Source organism: Apus apus, chromosome 1 (genome assembly GCF_020740795.1).
Source record: "Apus apus isolate bApuApu2 chromosome 1, bApuApu2.pri.cur, whole genome shotgun sequence".
NCBI lineage: Eukaryota > Metazoa > Chordata > Aves > Apodiformes > Apodidae > Apus > Apus apus.
Window position 1 is genome coordinate 174,691,876 of NC_067282.1, and position 22,219 is coordinate 174,714,094.

The window sequence follows — 22,219 nt, forward strand, 5'->3', positions numbered from 1 at the left end:
TAACACAATTCCCATTGTTATTCCTCTGATCTCTCAAACACCTCTGAGGTCCCACCTGCTCCTGGCTGCTCACAAGGAAAAGGCCAGAGTTTATACCAATTTAGAGAGAGGCATGCTGAACAGCAGAAGGTTGTTGGTCTGGCATTTCGCAATCCTGCAGCAGGACAACTTAGGCAATTATCCTGGAGTTCATAGTGGAGTTTAAAATTCCATGTTTCAAGCCAACAGAGGCTTGTGGCTTACTTTATGGTACACAATGCAGCAAAAAATACATGCTTGTGCCATATTCCATCAGGAGTACTGATAGTTTTAGTGTGAGCGTGGTGAGGCACTGGCACAGGTTGCCCAGGGAAGTTGTGGATGCTCCCCCCGAAAATGTTCAAGGCCAGATTGGATGGGGCTTTGAGCAACCTGGTCTAGTGAGAGGTGTCCCTGCCCATGGCAGGGGGGTTCCTTTCCAACCCAACCCATTTTATTATTCTAATTCCAATTTTCATCATCATAAATACTGGTAATATCCAACAGACTTGCCCAGTCAGAGAGACTGTCAGTAGAAAATCAGACTGAGACGTAATAATGAAAACTTCCAATGAAATTTCATCAAGTAACTATAAAGCTTTTAAAAACAATATACTAATCATATGGTTGTAGAGTTATTTCAAAGAGCTTCCAAAGAGATGTTATTTGGCATGTAAATAAAATACCCAGAGAACATCCCGCCTACCCCCTCACATGTAGAAATAAAACGCAGTTCAAAACCAAATGTAGGTGACTGAGTGATACCTTACAGGATATGCAGGTGTCCCACTGTACCTAATAATTTTCGTTCCTTCAAGTGTGGAACAAAGGGTTTTCAATGGATAAAGAGGCTTTGGCATTTTTTTAAAGTTTGTGTTTGAATAGATTTCATAGGAGACTAGAGTGAGTATATCTTTATGCACCCAATAGTATACTCAGAAAAGAGATTTGTGCTCATATTGCAGCTCACAATTGATTTTCTTATCCACTTTACACTTTCTTCTATGAAAATAACGGATGACATAAACAAGAGGTAACAGCCACTGGTGGGCAGAATTTTGTTGTGTTTAACATATACCTCAGTGGTCACACCATGCCTCTCCTTCACAGCCTCATCCTGGAGGACACTAGATCAACTGCTTAAGTACTTTTAAGAGTTTGAGTCTTAATTTGTTATTTTAGTTCTTACTTTTAAAGATTCAACCTTTTAAAGAAAGATTGAATTCCTACTTTGGCCAGAATGACCAGTACATTGTGGGTTTACTCATTGCTGGAACTCCTGGAGGGGTTTAAAGCTTTTGTTTCTCAAGAAAGTTGCTGCATGTTGTGCCTCCCTCCATGCCAGTTCTGTAGGCACCTCTTGATCACCTTTGCTGCTCAAATATGTAAGCTGCCTCTGGTCTAAAACACAGTGATAATGTGATACATATGGTAAGGAAAGACACATTTTTAGCCCTGCATGTCTCCATACTCCTGGTATTCCCTAACTGTTAACAACACTTGTATCCTGGGACTTACTCCTTAATATGGCTTACTGTATAACTGAAAGCACTGGAAAGGGACATGTCACAAAGTTCTCTGCATCTCTGCTGAGTCCATGAGTTCAGGTCTCTGCAGAACATGTCTGGTGGATTTTGGATCTAGCGAGTGCATCCAGAAATCCATTCCATGGAGACTTGTTACTGTAGAGTTTAGTGGAATCTAGTCAGCGTTCTTTTAAGAAAAACACATCCCAAAGGAATTATCAGGAGGAGGATAATGAGTTGTCCAAGTGTTTGTTTGGACTCCCAGCCACTCTTTTTGCTAGTGAAAAAGGAGAGTGCTGTTAGTTATGCTGGTGTAAGTCAACAGGAACTCCACAATGTAGGGAAGCCCAACTAACCTAAAATTGATGTCTAAGAGCATTAACAAGGACTAGTGTGAGTATTTAATGTTTTGATATGCCCTCAGAAGCAAACTTTGTTTGTCAGGCAGCCTGCACTCATCAAAGGCTTAACATCATATTATTTGAACTGGGACCCAATACCTTTCTTCACTCTGTGGGCAGCTTACACATATGTCACATTACCTACCTACCATGTGTTGTGACAAAATGGGTTGCTAACATGTAAGCAGTAAATTAGGATTAGCAGAACCCTCCTTGTTATCAATGCCAACACCATTAGCAAACGTTCTTTTATGGAAATTATTCCAAACTTTGCCTCTGGATAAATAATTCTGGAAATTCAAGTGTCAGTAATCAAAATAGTTGTGTGAAAACCAGAAATACCAGAGACCTTGCTCTTCCATCATGAATATAGCAATTACCTCTGTGTGAATTTTCTCCTTTTTCTGTTCTCACTGCACAGACATTGATGAATGCTCAGATGGCTTTGTTCAGTGCGACAGCCGTGCTAACTGCATTAACCTGCCTGGTTGGTACCACTGTGAGTGCAGAGATGGCTACCATGACAATGGGATGTTTTCACCAAGTGGAGAATCCTGTGAAGGTCAGTATCTAAAAATGGTGGGGTAGTGATTTGATTTGCATTACAGTATTGTCTAGTATCTCTGTACTGGTCAAATATGCTTTTAGGCATATTAGGCAATTAAAGTTAAACCTTGACCCAAAGCAATCGTAGTCTAAATAAGCATCATAAACAAAAGGCAAGAGAAATAAAGCATGAGTATTCCAAACACAGGGGTGGAGCCCTAGTGGCCATGTCTAGGATTTGCTAAGATGTGAAGTAGTCAGGCATGATGCTTTAAACACAGTCTCTCTGGCCCTACATCTTCTCTGTGCACAGTTCTTGCATAAGTGATTTCCCATGGGCTGAGGGCATGCACTGTTATCTGTCACTCTGCTGTAATCTGTTTATATGTCAGATTCTGTACATGTAGAAACAGGCCTCAGCCCAGACCTCAGTTTCTCCACTATCATTCCATGTACACTGAAAGTCTGTGATGAAAATACTTCCCAATTGCAAAGAATGGTTCTGCTACCCTGACACCCCTTCCCCACGCCTGGGTTAATGCTGAGTGTTTCTCCTGTGCAGAAGCTAACTGCTAGTAGGACGTTGCAGTTTGAAGAACAACCTTACAAACCAGGAAGGTCAGTGGACTTAGGGTTGGAGCAAGGTGCAGGGGACAAGGAGATGGGAAGGTTTCCTGTTTTTTTTATGAATGTTAGAGAGAACAGCAGCTCAGTAAGAACACAGTTGTTTTCAGATGCAGATCTCTTAGTATGGAATGTTATTCAGCTCTGAAGTTATTGAAGGCTGCTGCTCTTAAATAAGAGAACAAACTAGTCTGTTTTGCTACTTAGGGCAAAATTAGGAGAAGAGAGAAACCTTCTGTCTCTGAGTGCTGAAATATTCAGTGCTCACACAGTATAAGCTCTCGTACCTTGCTGTTTAAGCTCACATTGGTGGGGCTGTATTGGTCCCAAAGGGAAGCAATTGAATTAATTTCACTAAGGCAGACACACAGACAGTTCTCCAGGAGCAAGAATGACCTTTCTGGTAGCCCCATCATCAATACTTTATTTCAACACATTTTCACTGCAGCTCAAAGTCTAGATTCCCAGGAGGAATCAGCAATTTAAGTCAGCTACTGCTTTCATAAGTGAAGCTTTCTTTGTCAAGAACTAACTAAATGTCAGTGCTAGCTGGCCAGGTGTTAGGACAAGAAGGGGCAAAGAAGAAGTTGTGATCCCTCTGATTACAGTGTTGCCCTTCTGTCACATGTGGCATGGGTAAAACTCTAGTCCAGCATTTATGGAAATATTCTCAAGAACCCATGTTTGATCTTCAATGTCAATATAACATTTGTCTTGTGGGTTGAAGACACTGATTTGGCATGTGGTATCTCAAGAGATTTAAGTGATACAAAGTGACTCGGTTAAGATGTGTACAAACAAGCAACAATTAAGCAGCAATTTCTAGGCAAATGAAAAGCCAAGAAAAAAGAACTACGGGGATTGCTACATGTGAGCAGAAGTGGCAATTATTAGAATATTTTGACCTTTTCTATGAGGCACCAGGAGCTCTTTATTAAACGTACACAGAGGATAACAAGTAATTAGAATTAAATTACAGATACCAGGAAACTTCATTGCTGATAACCATGGTCGCTGACAATAAACCACTTTCAATTTGATTGATTGCAGCTCCAAATTTTGGAATGTGTTGCAACTGGAGAGGGGGAGGAAGATTAGATATTTTATTAGTTTTACTACGTCATATTTTATTGGATTGAAGCCTGTGACATTGCGTCTCAGACAGAATATAAACCCTGAAAAAGGTCTGAAGAGACAGCATAAAACCAATGCAGTATGGAGTTGAACAGTACAAAAGCAATTGGTTTCTTTGCTGTCAGATCTTTCCACTGTGAGAGATTCCTGTATTGGGTTTAAAGAAAAAAAATTTTAAAGTTTATTTTGTCACTTCTTCAGTATCCTCTAGTTAGAGCTAATTAGGTTGAGTTGTTGTTGGGTAGTCTTTTAGACCCTCACTGTAATGGGGGAGCAGTTTCCAGGCTCTACTAATCTCAGATTTCAAATCTCATTTCTCCACTTCCCATCTGCAGCTGTATGAGCTTTTTGCTGCATCCAGGGCCAGTGTTCTCTGAAGCTTTCTGGCCTGTGCAAGTGCTACAGCTTGCAGAACTGTAGAAGGAACCATGCTGAATTACACTGAAGAGAAACGGGTCCTGCCTTGATTTATTTCTTAGGGCAACAAAAGCTTTAAACCTCATGGGGATTAGAAGGTGTTTTTGAGGTCTCATCCATTTTGCTTTCTAAGAGGACTACTTCAAAGCAGTGTTTAAATGGAGTGCAACAAGAGTCTTGAGTTTGACTTATCTCTTGTGAGTTTTAGTTGCTTTGAAGGTAGTTACCTCTTTCAGTGGAGTAAACCTCTAAAAGCCAAGAAGGTGTGGGTTCAAATCTTTTCTATATGGTGTCCCTCAAATCTGTGTCTGTGTCCCATGGACACATGCAGACAGTACTACAGAAAGCATTTATGTGATCAATGTTAGTCAGAAGCTGGTTTTCTTCAGCAAAGGCTCCAGTTTTAATGATTCAGGTAGAAACAGCTCTGTCAAGATCACAGAGGCACAGGAGCATTTCCTTCAAAACCTTACCTTAACAGAATACCAAAACTACACCTACCCCTTTTGCATTAAATGCTCCCATTTGGACATCATACTAAAAATTCCCATCTAGGGCTGAACTGCTTGGTAGCATTATGCATTGTTAGTGCTTGATAATAAATAATAGCTGCTGAATCGCCTGTTTTATACATACATTGACCTTGGCTACTGCTGCTTCTTTGGCTAATACACTTGAATGCAGAAATTCATAATTCCGTTTTATTGTATCTAAAGGCAATGGAAGACTGAGAGATTCCTTTGCTATTAGTTTTGCTTCACATTATGCTCCTGGGTAGACCTGTGGTCTCTATTACAATTACCAAGTGAAATGATGGGAAATGCAGCTGCAGAGCTTCAACCTCTTACTGGCACTTGCTGCTTTTTCCCTTGGAAATGAAATTATGCTATGCATTGTCTTCTTTCCAGAAAAGTGGTGAAAGATTAGCCACTTAGTCTTGGAGAACTGCATGGGTTTGGGAAGTCTTAAATTTTATATACATGTAAATATTGCACTTAGCATGGCATATTACCTGGTACCTTCCTCTATGCCCCCCTACAGCTTTTCTTTATAGCTTCTTTACACAGTGTTATTGGTGCTCTGAAGGCTGTCTCTCATCTACTGTTTCATTAAAGAGAGTTGGCTAAGATAGTATTGCAGCCTCAAGCTTCATTGCATTAAAAAACTGGAACCACTGAGGGCAAAAGCCTAAAATAAGAGCATTCAGGCCAAGCTAATATTTGCTCTGAAGTTCTGTGTCAGATCCTGATTCCTTTGAATTCATTCCCCGTAATGTCTAAAAGCTTCCAAAATCAGTTGAAGAGAAATGCTGTATTGGTTTGTAGCAGAAAAGTGCTGGTTATACCTCATCAGCTGTTGGCCAATTTGCATACCTCCACATCCAAAGAAGAGCTCATCTAATTAAGTCCTAAGGGGCTGCCCTTAGAACTTACCAAAAGTATCTGGCAGGTACCAGCTGTTGTCGATACATAATATGAGATCAACATACCTTCCCACTCAGCAGGTACCACATTCTTTAAGTAAGACAGGTGTAAATGAAATGACTGGAAAACATCAATCCAGAATGCCCAGTTCAAAAAAGGATCTTTTTAGTTGCAAAGGTTTGTCTGTATGTGAACTCAAAGTTTTAATTTCTGTTCTGAGACGTCTTGTTATATTCTTCTTCTGCCTCTGCTGTCCTGCTTGCAGAGGTAGAATCCCTTCCTTCTCTGTATGGTAGAGCAGGCTGCCTGATGACACAGAGGGCTAGGGCTCTACTTGAACAATATTTTCCACAATCCAGGACAGTGAGTGATGGAGGCATCAGAATGCTCCCCAGCCTCAAAGAATGGACAAAGTCCAAAATAGCCACTTCAGCATCCATGTCCCTGCACCTGCAAGGCAGAGGAATAGCTGCTTGTCAGGATGTCTGAATTTATCTCACAGTACATCCAGTCTTTTAACCAGTACATGAACATTCTTGTAGTTAAAAAATCACTGTCAGTTTGGAGTCCTACACTTAGATCTTTCTACAGTGTTGGTAATGTTTAACAGAAGCTTTGTTACTGATATCACTTAAAGAGACAGGAATTAAAGAATCACTACTCTTCAGCAGGAAATCTTACTAGCACTCACAAAGATCTATCAAAATTCATTCACCTTTATTCATTATCATAAAAAGTCAACAAATAAAGTGACTTTTTTCTCATCCATCCCAAACAGACATATAGGCATTAAAGCTTCATTATTGTGTTTGGGAACCCAACTTAAGCATCACCAAACATAAGGCAGATATGGAGACATGTCAGTAATTAAATATTCTAGAGTGTGGGCACAGTACAAAATTGGCAGTTTCTTATATTTTATAAAAGGACAATTAAAACAGAAACTCGACCACTACATTTCATAGGACGGTAGTTTGAACACATTTACTATATCAGGAAACAACATTTCTGTGAAGCTCGTGGTACTGGCATCTGAAGTCTCAAGTCTTCATCTTCTGCATCTGCTAAGCATTCTGACATCTGGCTTGCATGAAGTCAGGAATAAATTATTCACAATTCACTTGCTCTTTGAGGAATTATTACATCAGTCAGTAGATTTACTTAGAGCAGAGAGGGACAGAAACCAAACTTTCTTCTCAGAAGAGCCTGGACTCCCTATCAAATGCAGCCCTTCCTATTTTGCCTTAAGCAAAAAGTATTTTTTGTTAAGTCATACAGAGAGAAAATTAGGAAGGCGAAAGCTCGGCCTGTTGTCCCTGATATAAGGGACAACAAAAAAAGTTTTTACAAATATATCAACAATAAAAAAAGAGCCAGGGAGAATCTCCATCCCTTACTGGGTGCAGGGGGGAACACTGCAACCAAGGATGATGAAAAAGCTGAGACAATGCCTTATTTGCCTTCATCTTTAATAGTCAGACCAGCTTCCCTCAGGGTGTTCAGCCCCCTGAGCTGGAAGATAAGGATGGAGAGCAGAACAACACCCCCATAATCCAGGAGGAAATAGCTAATGATCTGCTTCTGCACATGGACACACACAGGTCTATGGGTCCTGATGGGATCCACCCTAGAGTGCTGAGGGAGCTGGTGGGGGAGCTCACTAAGCCTCTCTCCATCATTTATCAGCAATCCTCATCACCAGGGGAAGTCCCAGATGACTGGATGTTGGCTAATGTCATGCCCATCTACAAGAAGGGCTGGAAGGAGGATCCAGAGAACTACAGGCCTGTCAGCCTGACCTCAGTACAGGGAAAGATCATGGAGAGGCTCATCTTGAGTGCGCTCACATGGCAAGTGCAGGGCAGCCAGGGGATCAGAGCCAGCCAGCATGGGTTTATGAAAGGAAGGTCTTGCTTGGCCAACCTGATGGCTTTCTATGACCATGAACCTGCCTACTGGATGAAGGGAAGGCTGTGGATGTTGTCTACATAGACTTTGGTAAGGCCTTTGACACCATTTCTCACAGCATTCTCCTGGAGAAGCTGACGAATCATGGCATAGACAAGCATACCCTTCACTGGGTGAAAAACTGGCTGGATGGCTGGGCCCAGAGGGTTGTGGTAAACAGGGTCAAATCTAGTTGGTGACCATTCACCAGTGGTGTCCCTCAGGGCTCAGTTTTGGGGCCAGTCTTGTTCAATGTCTTTATCAACGATCCAAATGAGGGGATTGAGTGCACTCTCAGTAGGTTTGCAGACAACACCAAATTGGGTGGAAGTGTCGATCTGCTTGAGGGTAGAAAGGCTCTGCAGAGGGACCTGGACAGGCTGGATCAATGGGCCAAGGCCAGTTGGATGAGGTTCAATAAGGCCAAGTGCCAGGTCCTGCATTTCGGTCACAACAACCCCAACCAACGTTGCAGGCTTGGGGAAGAGTGGCTGGAAATCTGCCTATCAGAAAAGGACCTGGGGGTGCTGGTTGACAGCCAGATGAACACGAGCCAGCAGTGTGCCCAGGTGGCCAATAAGGCAATAGCATCCTGGCTTGTATAAAGAATAGTGTGGCCAGCAGGAGTATGGAAGTGAATGTGCTCCTGTAGTCTAGTCAGCACTGGTGAGGCCACACCTCAAGTACTGTGTTCAGTTCTGGGTCCCTCACTATAAGAAGGACATTGAGGTGCTGGAGAGTGTCCAGAGAAGAGCAACCAAGCTCGTGAAGGGTCTAGAGAACAAGTAATATGAGGAGAGGCTGAGGGAATGGGTTGTTTAGTTTGAAGAAGAGGATGCTGAGAGGAGACCTCATTGCTCTCTGCAACTACCTGAAAGGACATTGTAGGAAGGTGGGTGTTGGCCTTTTCTCCCAGTTAAATAATGATAGGACCAGAGGAAATGGCCTGAAGTTGCAGCAGGGAAGTTTAGATTGGATATTAGGAAGGATTTCTGTACTGAAGGTGTGGTCAGGCACTGGAACAGCCTGCCCAGGGAGGTGATTGAGTCACCATCCCTGGAGATATTCAGGAAACATGTAGATGTGGCACTTCAGGACATGCTCTAGTGGCTGAGGTTGTGAGGTTTCTTTGTGGGTGCTTTTTGGTGAATTGTATGTGGTTGTTTGTGCTTTTTTGGTTTTGTTTTGGGTTTTTTTTGTGCTCATGGTTGGACTCTCTGATCTCAGAGGTCCTTTCCAACCATGATGATTCTGTGATTCTGTATTGAGATATCCTCATGTTGTCACCTTGCTGAGCTAGTGCTACTCCCCAGAAGGAACTGATAAACTTCAGTTGTTTTAGAGAAAGAAACTGTCCACCATCCCAACCCATTTCTTCCAACAGCAATATTCTCAATGACAAAGATGTTAATATTTTCATTATGTAGATGATACTCTACTTGCTGTCAGAACGATACTGTTAGGAAACCATATCTGGGGGAGACCTTTCTGGGGTTTATGTGAACATCCTGCATGTAGAACTGGATAGCTTCAGAGGAGGGAAAGTTGAACATTCCTATTAGCTGTATCAGAATTAATCTCTGAGCCGTTTGTCACTACCTAGCAAGGTGTGCACAGGTTATTTTCTAATTGTACCCTGTTCATGTTCCTTCAGAGTGTACTGTGAGTTTGTAGTATCTATTTGTGTTTTTTTGTTCAAGATGTTGTTGAGCTGTCATTATTTAGTGCTATCCATAACAGCTCCAAGATCTCTTTGCAGCATAAAACTAAAAGGCAGATTTGACTTTTGAATGGATTATTTCCCCAGGCACCTTACAATTGAATCTCAGCTGACATATTATTGTTTACTCAGTCAATATCATCAAATATTTCTATATTTCACTGTCAATTTTCAGCCTTTTTCATCTTTCTCTTAATTCATTGCCCCAGATGATATGGCCTACATGTGTCAGGTGGCATGCATCCTGGCACAGATTCTTTGTGGAACTTCCCTGGGACAGCTTTGCTTTGTGACAACCTGGCCGTTTATTCCTGCCCTTAATTACTAACTAATTAGCACACTATTAAGCTGTGAGTCAATTACCCCCTTTAAGAGCAGGTATTATACAAGCAAGGTCATGAAAAGTTTTTGAATAAATGTAAAGCATTATATGAAATTTTTCCCCCTGTTAAAGTCTTTTTCATTAGTACAGTCTACATCTTCTCTCAATATATAGTATATCTTCAAACAACCTCTTTCTGTCTGAAAACATTTTCTCCTTTTGGATGCTAGTTTTAATGAATCTTTAAAACATCATCATTTTAACAGAATTCCCCCTTTGAAAATAAAAGCACTACCACAGAGATTTTTTGCAGCCTTTTAAATTCTTTTAAAGTTGTTGAACTTGCAAATGTTGTGGTTGCTCTTGGTCAGCAATACAGAGTAGTTGTCCAGTAGAGACATTTTGAATCTGAGCCGACACGCTGCTCAGCGCCAAGTCACACGGTGCTTTGTCCTCTCGAGATTCCTTGACTATCTATTCCAAGAAAGAGTCAGTGAATCTGTGAAATACAGATTGGGTCACAACCTGGCAGGGCAATTGAAATTCCTGAATTCTGGGGTTTTCTGTTCTTGGAGTCTCTCAAATCTCACAAATGGACTTTAGACATTCCAGGTACTCTCACCTTTTGTATAGCTTTAGTTCAGTATTTTTCCTGTGTAGGCATGAAATTACTTGTGATACAATTAATTCCTAACTTGCTTTAACTACTTCTTCATCCATGGTACTCCTTTGTCATTGCAACATTAAGTTGTATCCAGGGATGATGGAAAGAACAGGAAAATCCTTAAAGGTCTGCCAGATCAAAGCTGCTGCAATTTTTAGTGTAGATTAGAGAAATAAGAACTAGTCCTCAATTTAGCTCTGGATACCTAGCTACTTAATACCTAATGTTCTACTGTGATAACATTCAAGCTGCTTGATTCCTAAGCAGTGTGTTGTAAATAGCCTGAAGGTAATTATTTGTGTTTGGTTTTTTTTGTTTGTTTTTTTTTGTTTGTTTGTTTTGTTCGTTTGTTTATGTGTGTGTGCATTATTTTGTTTTGCTTTAAACAATATGGGAGAGATAATAACCTGCCTCTTTGTCTGGAAATATGCAACCTGTAATCCTCTCTCCCTTTTCCAGCCACAAAAGATGCAGGGGCCAGTGTACTCTGTCCATATGGTTTTGGAAATTGGAGAGCTGGTTATGGCTGTAAACAAAATGTCAGTGACATAATTCACCATCCATTATAAATCCAAAGTAAAATGGCTGAAGAAAGTTTTGCTTGGTATGGATCATTTGTGTGCAAGTTCTTTGCAGATAATACCTGAAGTTTGATGTGTATGAATAATGCAGAGGAAAATTTAATGCATGGAAAGTTTGTGTTTCTCTTGCTGTGTTCTAAACACACTGCTGTTTCTGATTAGGTTAAAATCACAACCTAAATAAAAGCCTTTTCCTCATGGGAAAATTACAAAATACACTTGTACATAAGTTCCAAATGCAGATTTAGTGTTTATAGGGTCAACCATTTGTTCCTTAAAGGAAACTATTCTTATTTACATGACAGCTAAACTTCATCCAAGTGTCTCATTAAATATGGCTGCTTTCAGTTCAGTGGCCAGGTTTGTTGAGAAGTGATATTATTAATTTATAACACTAGCTGTGTAAAAGCTTTGTACAGAACAGTCTTTTAAACACATCAGCACAAGCATTGGAAAACTGTTTGTTAGAAATTGCTTCAATGATAAAAAGAACCCTGCTGTTAATATTAATTACTTTTAATTAGGATTTGTGTTTTTTCTCTTTATTGCATACCTTAAACCAGTTAGACTGAGTATATGGAGAACTTAATTTTAAATTGCCAGATTGTATTGCTTTCAGTATGAATTGAAAACAGAGGAGGGAGAGAGCAACTCTTCCTCCCCTTTGCTCTGCTCAGACCAGAATCACTGAAACCACTCCTGTTAGCTACATGTTTTAAATCTTTCAAAGCTGGAGGCTAGAGAGCCTCTGCAGGGCCATCTGTTCTGCCAGATCTGCTGTCCTCACTGTTTGGGTGGGTTTCCCTGTCTGTTATGCCTGTGGTGTTTCAGCTGCTCAGGGCCATGTGAACAGCCACCCTGAATGAGGTTCATGGTCCCAGTTATCTTCTGCCCTATTGCAAAAGTGTCCAACTTCAGATGCTCCAGAAGATAGCGAGGTAGATGATCTGGAGATCTGAGATGATTTGGCAGTTCTGAATTATCTGATATGTAAATAAGGGCAGCATAGATCCTGACACATAAAATGTAATCTCTCTTCCAGAATGTGTTGTCATTGCAAGCTGAATTTGAGCAGCCTGATGTAGTGGAAGGTGTACCTGCCCATGGCAGGAGGGTTGGAACTAGGTGATCTTCAAGGTTCTTTCGAACCCAAACCATTCTATGAATATTCTTGCTAGCTTCATACACTTGTGGCTACACTGTTTCTTTTCCCTCTTGCCGTTCTGCGGCAGTGAGTTTGTTTTATACATTAAATGAAAAATTGTTTCCTTTTATAAGACCTAAATTTCTTGTATTTCAGTTTCATTCAGTGTTCCCTGCCTTGTGTGTCAGGCAGTATGGAGAACAAAAGCTCTCAACATGTCTTCTCTGGAGTATTCATTATTTTTTTGGTTATATCCGTTCTTGCTGATGTTCTTTTAGTGAAGAACAATCCATTTATTTTCAGTTCTTCTCAAATAGCATTTTCCTCATCATTCCCATAAGCCTTAGTAATTTTGCAATACTTATTTTTGAGACAGTGCTGCTGTTACTGCACATGGTATTTGAAGGAAATTCACAATGCTGCTTATATATACAATGGAATTCTAATAATCTCACTGCTGTTTTTCATTTCAATTCATATGCATGTTAGCAATTTGTTTACTTTTTTTTTACTGCAGCCACACTTGGAATTGAAATGATAATTTAGCTATTTTGCTTTAAACCGAATGTGCCTGAGGTGAATTGGAGGTTTTATTTCCATTGTTGAACCCCAAGCTGAGTATTTTATGAAGTTTTTATGCTGATGGTGAAAGAAACATTAATTACTATATTGCTTATCGTCTTGTACTGATCTGTTGGACAGTTAAATATCACAATGCTACTTTTTAATGAACTCTAGTTAAGAGCTTGTGCCAGACTGTTGTGGCGTTGAACTCAGTGTATTGATATTTACAGTCGCCATAAATCTAGTGTTTACTCTTCTAGTCTTTTCCATGTTTTCTAGCACATAGCTGATAACTTCATGCCCTTTCAAAGCTTTTTTTCCTGGAAAACCTTTCTTCATGTTGTCGCCACACATGTGAAGATCTGAAAAAGCTAAATAAAGACTATTCAAGTAGAAGGCAGTGTGTGCTGCTAGATTGCCCTTGCAGAATAATTCTGTGCACCTTGATGAAGTAGGCCTTTAAAGGTATCTTGAACTGAGATATGATTGTTTTGAAGTCATTTACCTTTATTCACTGAAGAGGTTTGTTTTTTCTTTATTTTCTATGCTAGAGACAAGGAATATAGGTATTACTGCAACTTCAATAAATAAAATATTTTAGTTTGTACACCCTAACAAATAATGCAACTTAAAGCACGGTGTGCTTGCTTAAATGAGTTTACAGGCCAGATTTCACCTTTCACATTACATTGGTGGCAAGTGAACTCAAGCATGCTAGACAGAGTCAGCAAAAGGTTTTGAAAACCAGAGTCTGCAGCTTTTCTTGTTTAACTGCATGTTTCATGAACAATTGCCACAAAGTAATGCTCTTCAGGCAGCTGAGAGTTATTTTGGTTCTTATGTTTCTTGTGATTTGTTCAATCTACTTTACTCAATAGCACTCACTTAGAAAGATGTATAGAAAAACTCAAAACACCATGTTTTCAAAGTAGACATGACTTGAAAAGTATTTTTTGTGAACTTTTGAGTTATTTCTTCCCATTCTGGTGGAGTGCAAATTAATTTTCAGCTGAAGGCTTTAATGGCTAAAAATAGTTTACATTGACTGCCACAGGAACCTTTTTGTTAATTGAATGTGGCCTAAAAGCATTACATGTTACGTTTTTGCAGACATTGATGAATGTGGAACTGGAAGGCATAGCTGTGCCAATGACACTGTTTGCTTTAACTTGGATGGTGGGTATGACTGTCGATGTCCCCATGGCAAGAACTGCACGGGAGACTGTATCCATGAAAACAAAATCAAGCACAACGGTCAGATTTGGGTGCTGGAGAATGACAGATGTTCTGTCTGCTCGTGCCAGGTCAGTAGAAATAAAACTTGCTCCTGCAAGATACTGGTAGGGATGAAGGCAAGAGTGTCGTGAAATTCTTGGTTTAGTTGCCTTCTCAAGGGTGCATGTGGTGATACAGAAAAATTGAATTATATACAGTTTTGGGGAGAGTTTCTCTCTCCAATCTACAGGGGCAGAACAGGAGGTTTATTATGTGATATTGGGAGAAGGATGATAGCACTGTTTTCTTAGCAGAGATGCCACCTGTATTTTCTGGGTGGGAGTAATAGCAGTTTCATGCAAAGAAACTGTCTGTCTAGACATATAATGAAGCCAGTGTCTTTAGCAGATGGCTATAAATAGAAGAAGGTTCTGTATCTGCAGAGTAATTCAGCTTAGCTTTCTCAAATGTTAGCTGTGGGAACCTTGATTCCAAGCTAAATGCTGATGGAGAATGAAGGCCTGATACACTGTTGACAAAGTTCTGAGCATTTCAGCAGCTCAGGTTTCACGGGCATGAACTTAATTTGAGGCTACCTATCATCTTCATTCTGTGAATAATTACAGAAGAGAGAGGCTGATCTGGGAGCTTAAAGACTTTACCAGCATCTGTATTAGAATGACAAACAGTGCAATCCATTAAAATCTGACCATTGGGAAGGACACCCTTGGGTTTTGTCAACATAGGGGAGAGCTGTCTGAAGGTTGGTTGTAGGAAGGGGACTACAGGGGAACTTTTTGATTGTTACTGTGTGGGTATTGTGATTTCAAATTTTGGTACAAGTACTGCTGGAGGTGGTCACATTTCTGCCATTCCTTTATGCCTGTCTTCCAACAACAGAGTGGATATGTGATGTGCCGGCGAATGGTCTGTGACTGTGAAAATCCCACCGTTGACCTATTTTGCTGTCCTGAATGTGACCCAAGGCTCAGCAGTCAATGTTTACATCAGAGCGGGGAGCTTTCCTACAACAGCGGCGACTCCTGGATACAGAAATGTCAGCAGTGTCGCTGCCTGGTAAGACTCATGGTCACAGCAGCAGAGACAGGAGGGAAAAAGGAAATGAGATATTCTGACCTCTCAATAGTTAATTTTCATGCATTAGCATCCATTTAATTTCCTCTGGAGCATGTGTAAAGCAGAAATATGGTTTTCATGGATATTTGTCAGTATTGTCAAGTTCTAGTAAAAAATGCAATTTGACACAATAGACATAATAAAAATTATTGAATAATGAAAATTGTTTTAGAATAGAGTGGAGGTCATTTGTATGTGGCACCTATACAGGAACACTTGTGTTCACTCATTCAAAAACCAATGAAGCTGTATAAGGAAATTCTAAATATGTATTTATTATCACAGCTGGTAATTTCAAGGATTCTGATAGACTACAGTTTATTTATTCAGGCATTCGGAGTAAGAGAAAAAATAATACTTGATGCATTTTTCAAAATAATGAAGTGAGGTTTGAAAAAAAAAAAAATCTCTTAAAGCTCATGATCGTTTTTCTAGGCACATATTTCAGAGTCTGAGGAAAAGAATCATCCTGCATAATCCCGCTCAGGAAGTTTCCATGACAGAAGAAATCCCAAGATAAAAACAACTAGCTTTTGTCACAGGTTATCTCCAAATGTAAAGTCTAGTTCATCTATCTGCTTGCCCGTGTCAGAGTATTATAAATAACAGCCAGAAACCAACTTTTGTAGATACTGTGCTTTCAGTGTTACCACTGCTGAAATCCAGTGAAATATATTTCCAGGTACTTCATGAAATATCTTAAAAACAAAACAACCTACAGTTTGAGATCTCAATAGATGCTCTTTTTTTTTTTTTTTTTTTTTTTCCAAGATGCTACTTCTGTAACTAAAGCCTGCTTTCTTTCAGTTGTTAGGGATTATTTTTGGGATGTTGTATTGACTGCTCCTTGTGCTCTCCATCACTATAAAAAATAAATTGAAATTTCCAGATCAGGAACTGGTTTTAAGATTGCTTTCATTTTTACCATCATGTGACTCAAAAAGATGAAAATTGACCCAGATGAGAATTTTGTAAAAGAGTAACTTCAAAATAGTTTCTACAACAATAGGAGTACATTTTCAGCTGGGGCAAATCCCTGAGATTTTTTTCCAGCTTTTGCTCTGGAGATATTAAACTCATCATTCTCAAAATCTTCGATACAATTTTTGTGATTAAACTTCATTTCTAAGGCCAAATGCTATTGTCTTTGCCACCCTTATATCTAGACTGCTCAATCTGTGCTCCAATGAGCTGAATAAGTTGGAGGTCAGAGATAGACCCACTCCAAAAGAAATATGCACTAATGACTTCTGTGAAGCCTCTTCTTTGAGCAATAGACCTGAAGCTTTGGCCCTTGTTTAGAGCTGAAGATAATCTGATCCCAGTTTCTAGCAACGGATGTGAATAATTAGACATATTTAGATTTGTGTACAGGCACAGAGTAATTTCCCCTAAGGGAAAGGCAAGGCAACTTCCAAGGCAAGTCTCTCTTTTGACCTTTTCACACCATGACTGTACTGAACCCATCCTGCAGAAAGTGTGATTAAATGTGGAAGTACAGGTAATCTGATCATAACATCCTAAATGGAATTAGGTGGGTGGAGGTCCTCTCATTGAAATTGTGCTGGTGTTCCTTGCTGGTAGCATTGGGCTGCTGGTAGCTTGGTAACCTTAGTCCAGCCATTGTAACCCTGGCAAAGATAAATTCTGGCCCATTTGGCACTGAATTTCAGAGCTTAGTATGGCAAAACACTCTGAACTGAAGTAAGAACTAGATAAACCAGAGGTTTTGAAGCACTTTACAGCTTCTGTCACTTGCAGAAGTAGGACTTCACAAGGACATACCCATGTTCCGTATTGCATGACATTTATGGAGGATTTTCAGCTACAGTTTGATGCAGCACGTGTTGAAATAAGTTCAGTCTAGTACACTTCCTGAACAGCACACAGAAAAAAGCACCTGACTTGCTGTGTTTCCCACAGGCAGCAAATATCAAGTGTTCTCTGCATTGACTTCTGAATAGGACCAGATGGATAAAACTAGCGAACTGAGAACCATACTGCTGAGTCAGAGGAAGGGGTAATTAAAGGAAATAAGAGCTAATAATCTTCTCTTGTTCTCGTCCTATTTGTAAACAGCAAGGCGAAGTTGACTGCTGGCCCTTGCCATGCCCAGAGGTGGACTGTGAATTCAGTGTCCTCCCTGAGAACGAGTGCTGCCCGCGCTGTGTCACCGACCCCTGCCAAGCCGACACCACCCGCAATGACATCACTAAAACCTGTCTGGATGAAACCAATGTTGTTCGCTTCACTGGATCTTCTTGGATCAAGCACGGTACAGAGTGCACCCTCTGCCAGTGCAAGGTAAAGAGCATGGAAATTAAGCTAAGTTGCTTCTTTCTCAGCTGGTTCTGTGGCATATAAATATTAATGCACTGAGTCTGACCAGTGGATAGTTGGTGTCTACGCTTGCTTTAAAGCAGCAGAGACAACAGTAAAAGTGTTCAGCTTAGTTAACTTTGCTCTTGCAAGTGCTAGAAGGATAGTTTATGCTTTAGTGTGCTAGCAGCTCAGAAGCAGGACAACAGCCAAGGCTGCAGTGTGCTTTGGACATAGTAGTGGGCTTTGCTTTTCCACCAGGATAGGTCAGTTCAACTTTGATCACAGTTCTTACTATATGAATCCATGCTATCTTGGAAGCACACACAGTAACTAATAGGTATATAAGAGCCAACTTCAGACAATAAATAAATTATCTGTGATACCACAGTGTTATGAGAACTGAACAAATTGCTTTTTGAGAATAATAATTGTTTTGAGAATTAAAGGATCGGTTACATGGTTACAGAGCTTTCTTGCTTTAAAATTAATATTAGGATCAACATAATGTTTCAAACATTTAATAGTTTTTGTAGTCAAAGGAATTCATTGTCGGAGAAGAAAAATTAATGGCTCTGGGCTTATGTGAATTCTGGCATTTCTTTTTAAATATACAAAAAAAGGAGGTTAAAATAAGTTTTCCATTCAAAATAAGCCTGTATGGTGAATTGTGTATTCTATCATTCAGTAATGAAGAATGACAAAGAGTGTTTCCACAGTAGCCATTGAGAGAGATAGCAGGAATCAACCAGAGATCTTTAATTACTGCTGAAATGCATAGTTGATTTTGATCTTTATTGCATGTCCTTCCCAAGGAAGATACTTCCCAAACCCTAGTACTTTGGAAACTTAACTACTTTGGAAAGGTGCTCATAAAAAATAATTGAACTTCAGCATCTCCTTCTGGGAGAGATGGGGAATAACAGTTCATGTAGCAGAAGCCAACAAGCACCACCTTCTTCCTTCACTTGGCCTGATGCACTGCTGCGTGCAGCAGCCGTTGCTGCTGTCAAGGCATAGTCCTTTCATGAGAGAAGTGGTATGTGCCAAGCAATAACAGGCATTTGTCTTGATGCTAAAACGTGTTGGTGGTGAGAAGAAAATGATGTGACCTGACAGTGGCTAATAGAAAGCCAGCTGCTGCCCAAAGGATGTTGGAAAAGGCTTACATGCAGAAACCCATACTTCTGGGGTCTGTAGCTGGTGGCATGCACATATTCCAGTGCTAGAAGTTACTTTTTGCTTGAGCAAGCTGGTGAGGGTTATGTGCCCTGGTTTCCTCATTTGAAAAGTGAACAATTATGTATGATTCTTCTCTAAAGCACTTTCAAGATTTGGTGATGGGAAATGTGTTCTTGTCGTCATACTGTTGTACTGCTAATCAATGGCAATGCAGAAGTCATGTATTGGTTCTGCTGATGGCCACCTGTGTGCTGCTCCCATCTGCCCTTTCCTCTTAAGCAAAGACTGAACCTTAAGCATTAATCAATTTGTATTCAGTGTAAACTCATAAATAGACTGATAAAATCCACTGCTGCATCGTGAACATATTAATTTAAACAGATACTCTGCCAAACCTCATAGTTTTCAGACATCTCAGGTGTCATGTAAAACAGTGAAGATGTGCCACTTTGTCCCACTGCAAGCCAAATCATGCTCAATTCTCTTTACAGAACAGTTTTCTTTTTGAAATATACTATCTGTTCATGGTGACAGCATTTTAGGATTGTAGTTCTGTATGCAAGCAGCCTGCTCCCTCCAGATCAGCTTAATGCTGTGCCAAATTTGTACAGTTCTCTGTCTCATTTGCCCTGTGTCACCTCACTCTTTTCTTGCAGAACATCACATGGAAGGTCAAAGCTCCAGTTTAAGCCCCTCTAAGCAAGCTGGAGCAAAATAGGTTGACACAAATCCTTTAAGAATTCAAAAACCTGGGCATCAGCTAAAGCTGACTTAGACCCAAAACCATTTCAAATCACAAGTAAAGAAGGTGGGCAATAGGATTGTGTAACCTTGTGTAAGAGAAGGGGTGAAATAAGATGTCTGAATGATTCAGACCTTGGTCTTTAATCAGTCCTGACAGTTTAGTTAACTGAATCTACATGGAGTAATTTAAAAATAATACACACTTTTTATTTGCATTTTAAGAATCAGACTTAAGAAGTAGTAGAGATGCAGAAAACAGTTTATCCAGTACTTTAATGATGTCCATAGGCAATCTCTTCCCTTAATTGCTAATCTTCTCAGAAGAATGTCTGGACTATCAGAAAAAAACCTTTATGGATTAATGTTAGCTGCTGTTAGAGCCAGGATATATTAAATTTAAGCATTTAGGCCTAAATAAAACCTGGAGTCCTTCTGCCTGATCTAAATAAAACTCCCAAGGGCCCTGTCTTGTTCAAGAGGTTTGTGTACTTCAGCAGATGCCTGATATCTTTATGTTGGGCCCATTTCTTCCACTGATCCCACTTTCTTTCGGTGCAACTGTTTTAGCTCTGAGATACAGACCACAGCAAACCAAGCAACTAGAGGAATCACAATAGCCTGTTCCCTTGGGCAAGGGAAGGACACGACAACAGTGTCATGAATCTGATGAAACCCTGTAGGTGTCTTGCATTTTACAAATCTGTACGTTTAAATCTGATGGGTGTTTGCAAATGTCTGAACCTGTTAAATTGACTTGGTTAGTACAAAATGCTAATTGTTTCAATTCAACTTTCTGTTTTTCCTTCTATCAGAATGGCCACATCTGTTGCTCAGTGGACCCACAGTGCCTTCAGGAACTGTGACACCAACAACCATCTCTTACAAGCAGTTTCTGGTTAAAGAATTTTCCTTCACAAAAAAGACCTTTAGACCAAAAATTGTACAAAATTAAAATTACATTGGTTTTGTCCATTGACAGTGCAGATATGTGATAAACTCAGTTACCTGAATCAGAATGAAATTTATGGGACTCAAGACAAGCTCAGATGTGTAAACCCTTGTATGAGGTTAGGCCCAAATCTTCTGGCTACTTGTCTGTCTGACATAATTATGCAGAATATTTAGGTTAGTGTAAAGTGACACATTGTAATGCTGTACATAACAATGTCAAGATCCAAAATCAACTAGAAGCTCTTAGAAGGTTTTCTGAAGTTTTGGGTGTTCAACACTTGACCAGATGCAGAGATTTTTACCTAATCATATTTGGATCTGCACAAATGTGTTTGATTACTCACTGCAGAATTTAGCAGATGTTTGAGTATAAGGATGAAGCCTTCAGAAATAAAGAACTTAGCAGCTAAGATGTGATATGTACAGTATGTGCGCTGAAAAAAAAATAAATAAAAAAATGATAAAAGTTATTGTGAAAACAAAAAAAAAACCCTAAAAAAAAACAAACAAAAAAGAAAAACCGTGATGCACAGGCATGGCTTCTTAATGTTTTCTGATGGGAAAAGTCATCATATTTCCTTGTTTTACTGCACTTACTATTATTTCTTGATTGAATTTGTTCAGTATAAGCTCGTTATTGTGCAAATTTAAATAAATATTTCTCTTACCTTAAGTTTCTGCTCTTGCTGTCTGTCTTATTCAGGGATGTTGTTTTCACATGTGTCGTTACTGTTCCTTCTTTGCCAGCATGCTGAGGCACCTGGGCCATGTGGGTGCAGTATTGCTGGCCTGGCTCCTCTACGTATGGGAGTACAACTGCATAACTAGCATGTTTTATCTTCGTTATTCTTCTGGGAATATATAAATAACTTCATACATCTGTGTCATTACATTGAACCGAAACTTCATGTGCCTAAAGAGCAGACCCCATGTGTCAGCGGGAAGCTGGCAGCCAGACTGGGTACAGACCATTTGTGTGTGACTTGCATCTGTTCAGATTTACAAGGGATCTTCTCCAGATTCCTCCTCTCTCCAGCTGTCCCAGGCTGGTTTGTCTTTCTATAGGCTCCACAGCTGGTTTAGTTGTTTGCATAAAGTGCATTAATACATGGGGATCACTTGAATGTGCAAACCATATTTTCACTGCTGTACTGTTGGACAAATAAATAATAGAGGCTACATGACCAAAGCTATGTTATTGTGGAAAATAAATAAATAATAAAGCAGTGTTTACAAATTATGGCCTGAAAAGGCTGAATTTGAATAGAATACATCACAAACAGTGGAGGCAAAACAGGAGAGGAGAAAAATGCCCAAGATGGCAGCATCCTTTAAATACTGCTTTAGTAGTCATGTTCTTTTCAAAATGCCTTGCTGCTCTTTGGCATCTCTCACCAGTTCAGTAGATTTTCATGCAACCTGGACAGGCAAAACTTCCATTAATATTACCCCTGCGTTTTATTAAATTACAAGGGAAGGCCATGTATCTTTTTTTTCACAAAACAGAATTATTTTTCCATAAACTGATGCTGCTTTACAGTGTTTCATGTACTGCTGGAGATCAAAGGAGTGCCATGCTACTGGTATTCCCTTGAGCCCTAATGTCTGCTGAGTACTGGATGTTTATGAAATGAGGAAT

At 39.9% G+C, this 22,219-nt stretch overlaps 1 protein-coding gene across 1 annotated transcript in view; it reads left to right on the top strand.

Annotated features, from left to right (window-relative positions):
• The window catches only part of NELL2 (neural EGFL like 2), a 153,388-nt gene extending 132,135 nt beyond the window's left edge, over window positions 1-21,253 (top strand). The window contains exons 16-20 of the mRNA XM_051613080.1: window positions 2,367-2,507; window positions 14,143-14,336; window positions 15,148-15,324; window positions 17,464-17,688; window positions 20,442-21,253. Of these exons, the coding sequence (XP_051469040.1) occupies window positions 2,367-2,507; window positions 14,143-14,336; window positions 15,148-15,324; window positions 17,464-17,688; window positions 20,442-20,492 (788 nt within the window). The 3' untranslated portion in view covers window positions 20,493-21,253. The remainder of the gene's footprint in view (window positions 1-2,366; window positions 2,508-14,142; window positions 14,337-15,147; window positions 15,325-17,463; window positions 17,689-20,441) is intronic.
• The last annotated feature ends 966 nt before the right edge of the window (window positions 21,254-22,219 follow it).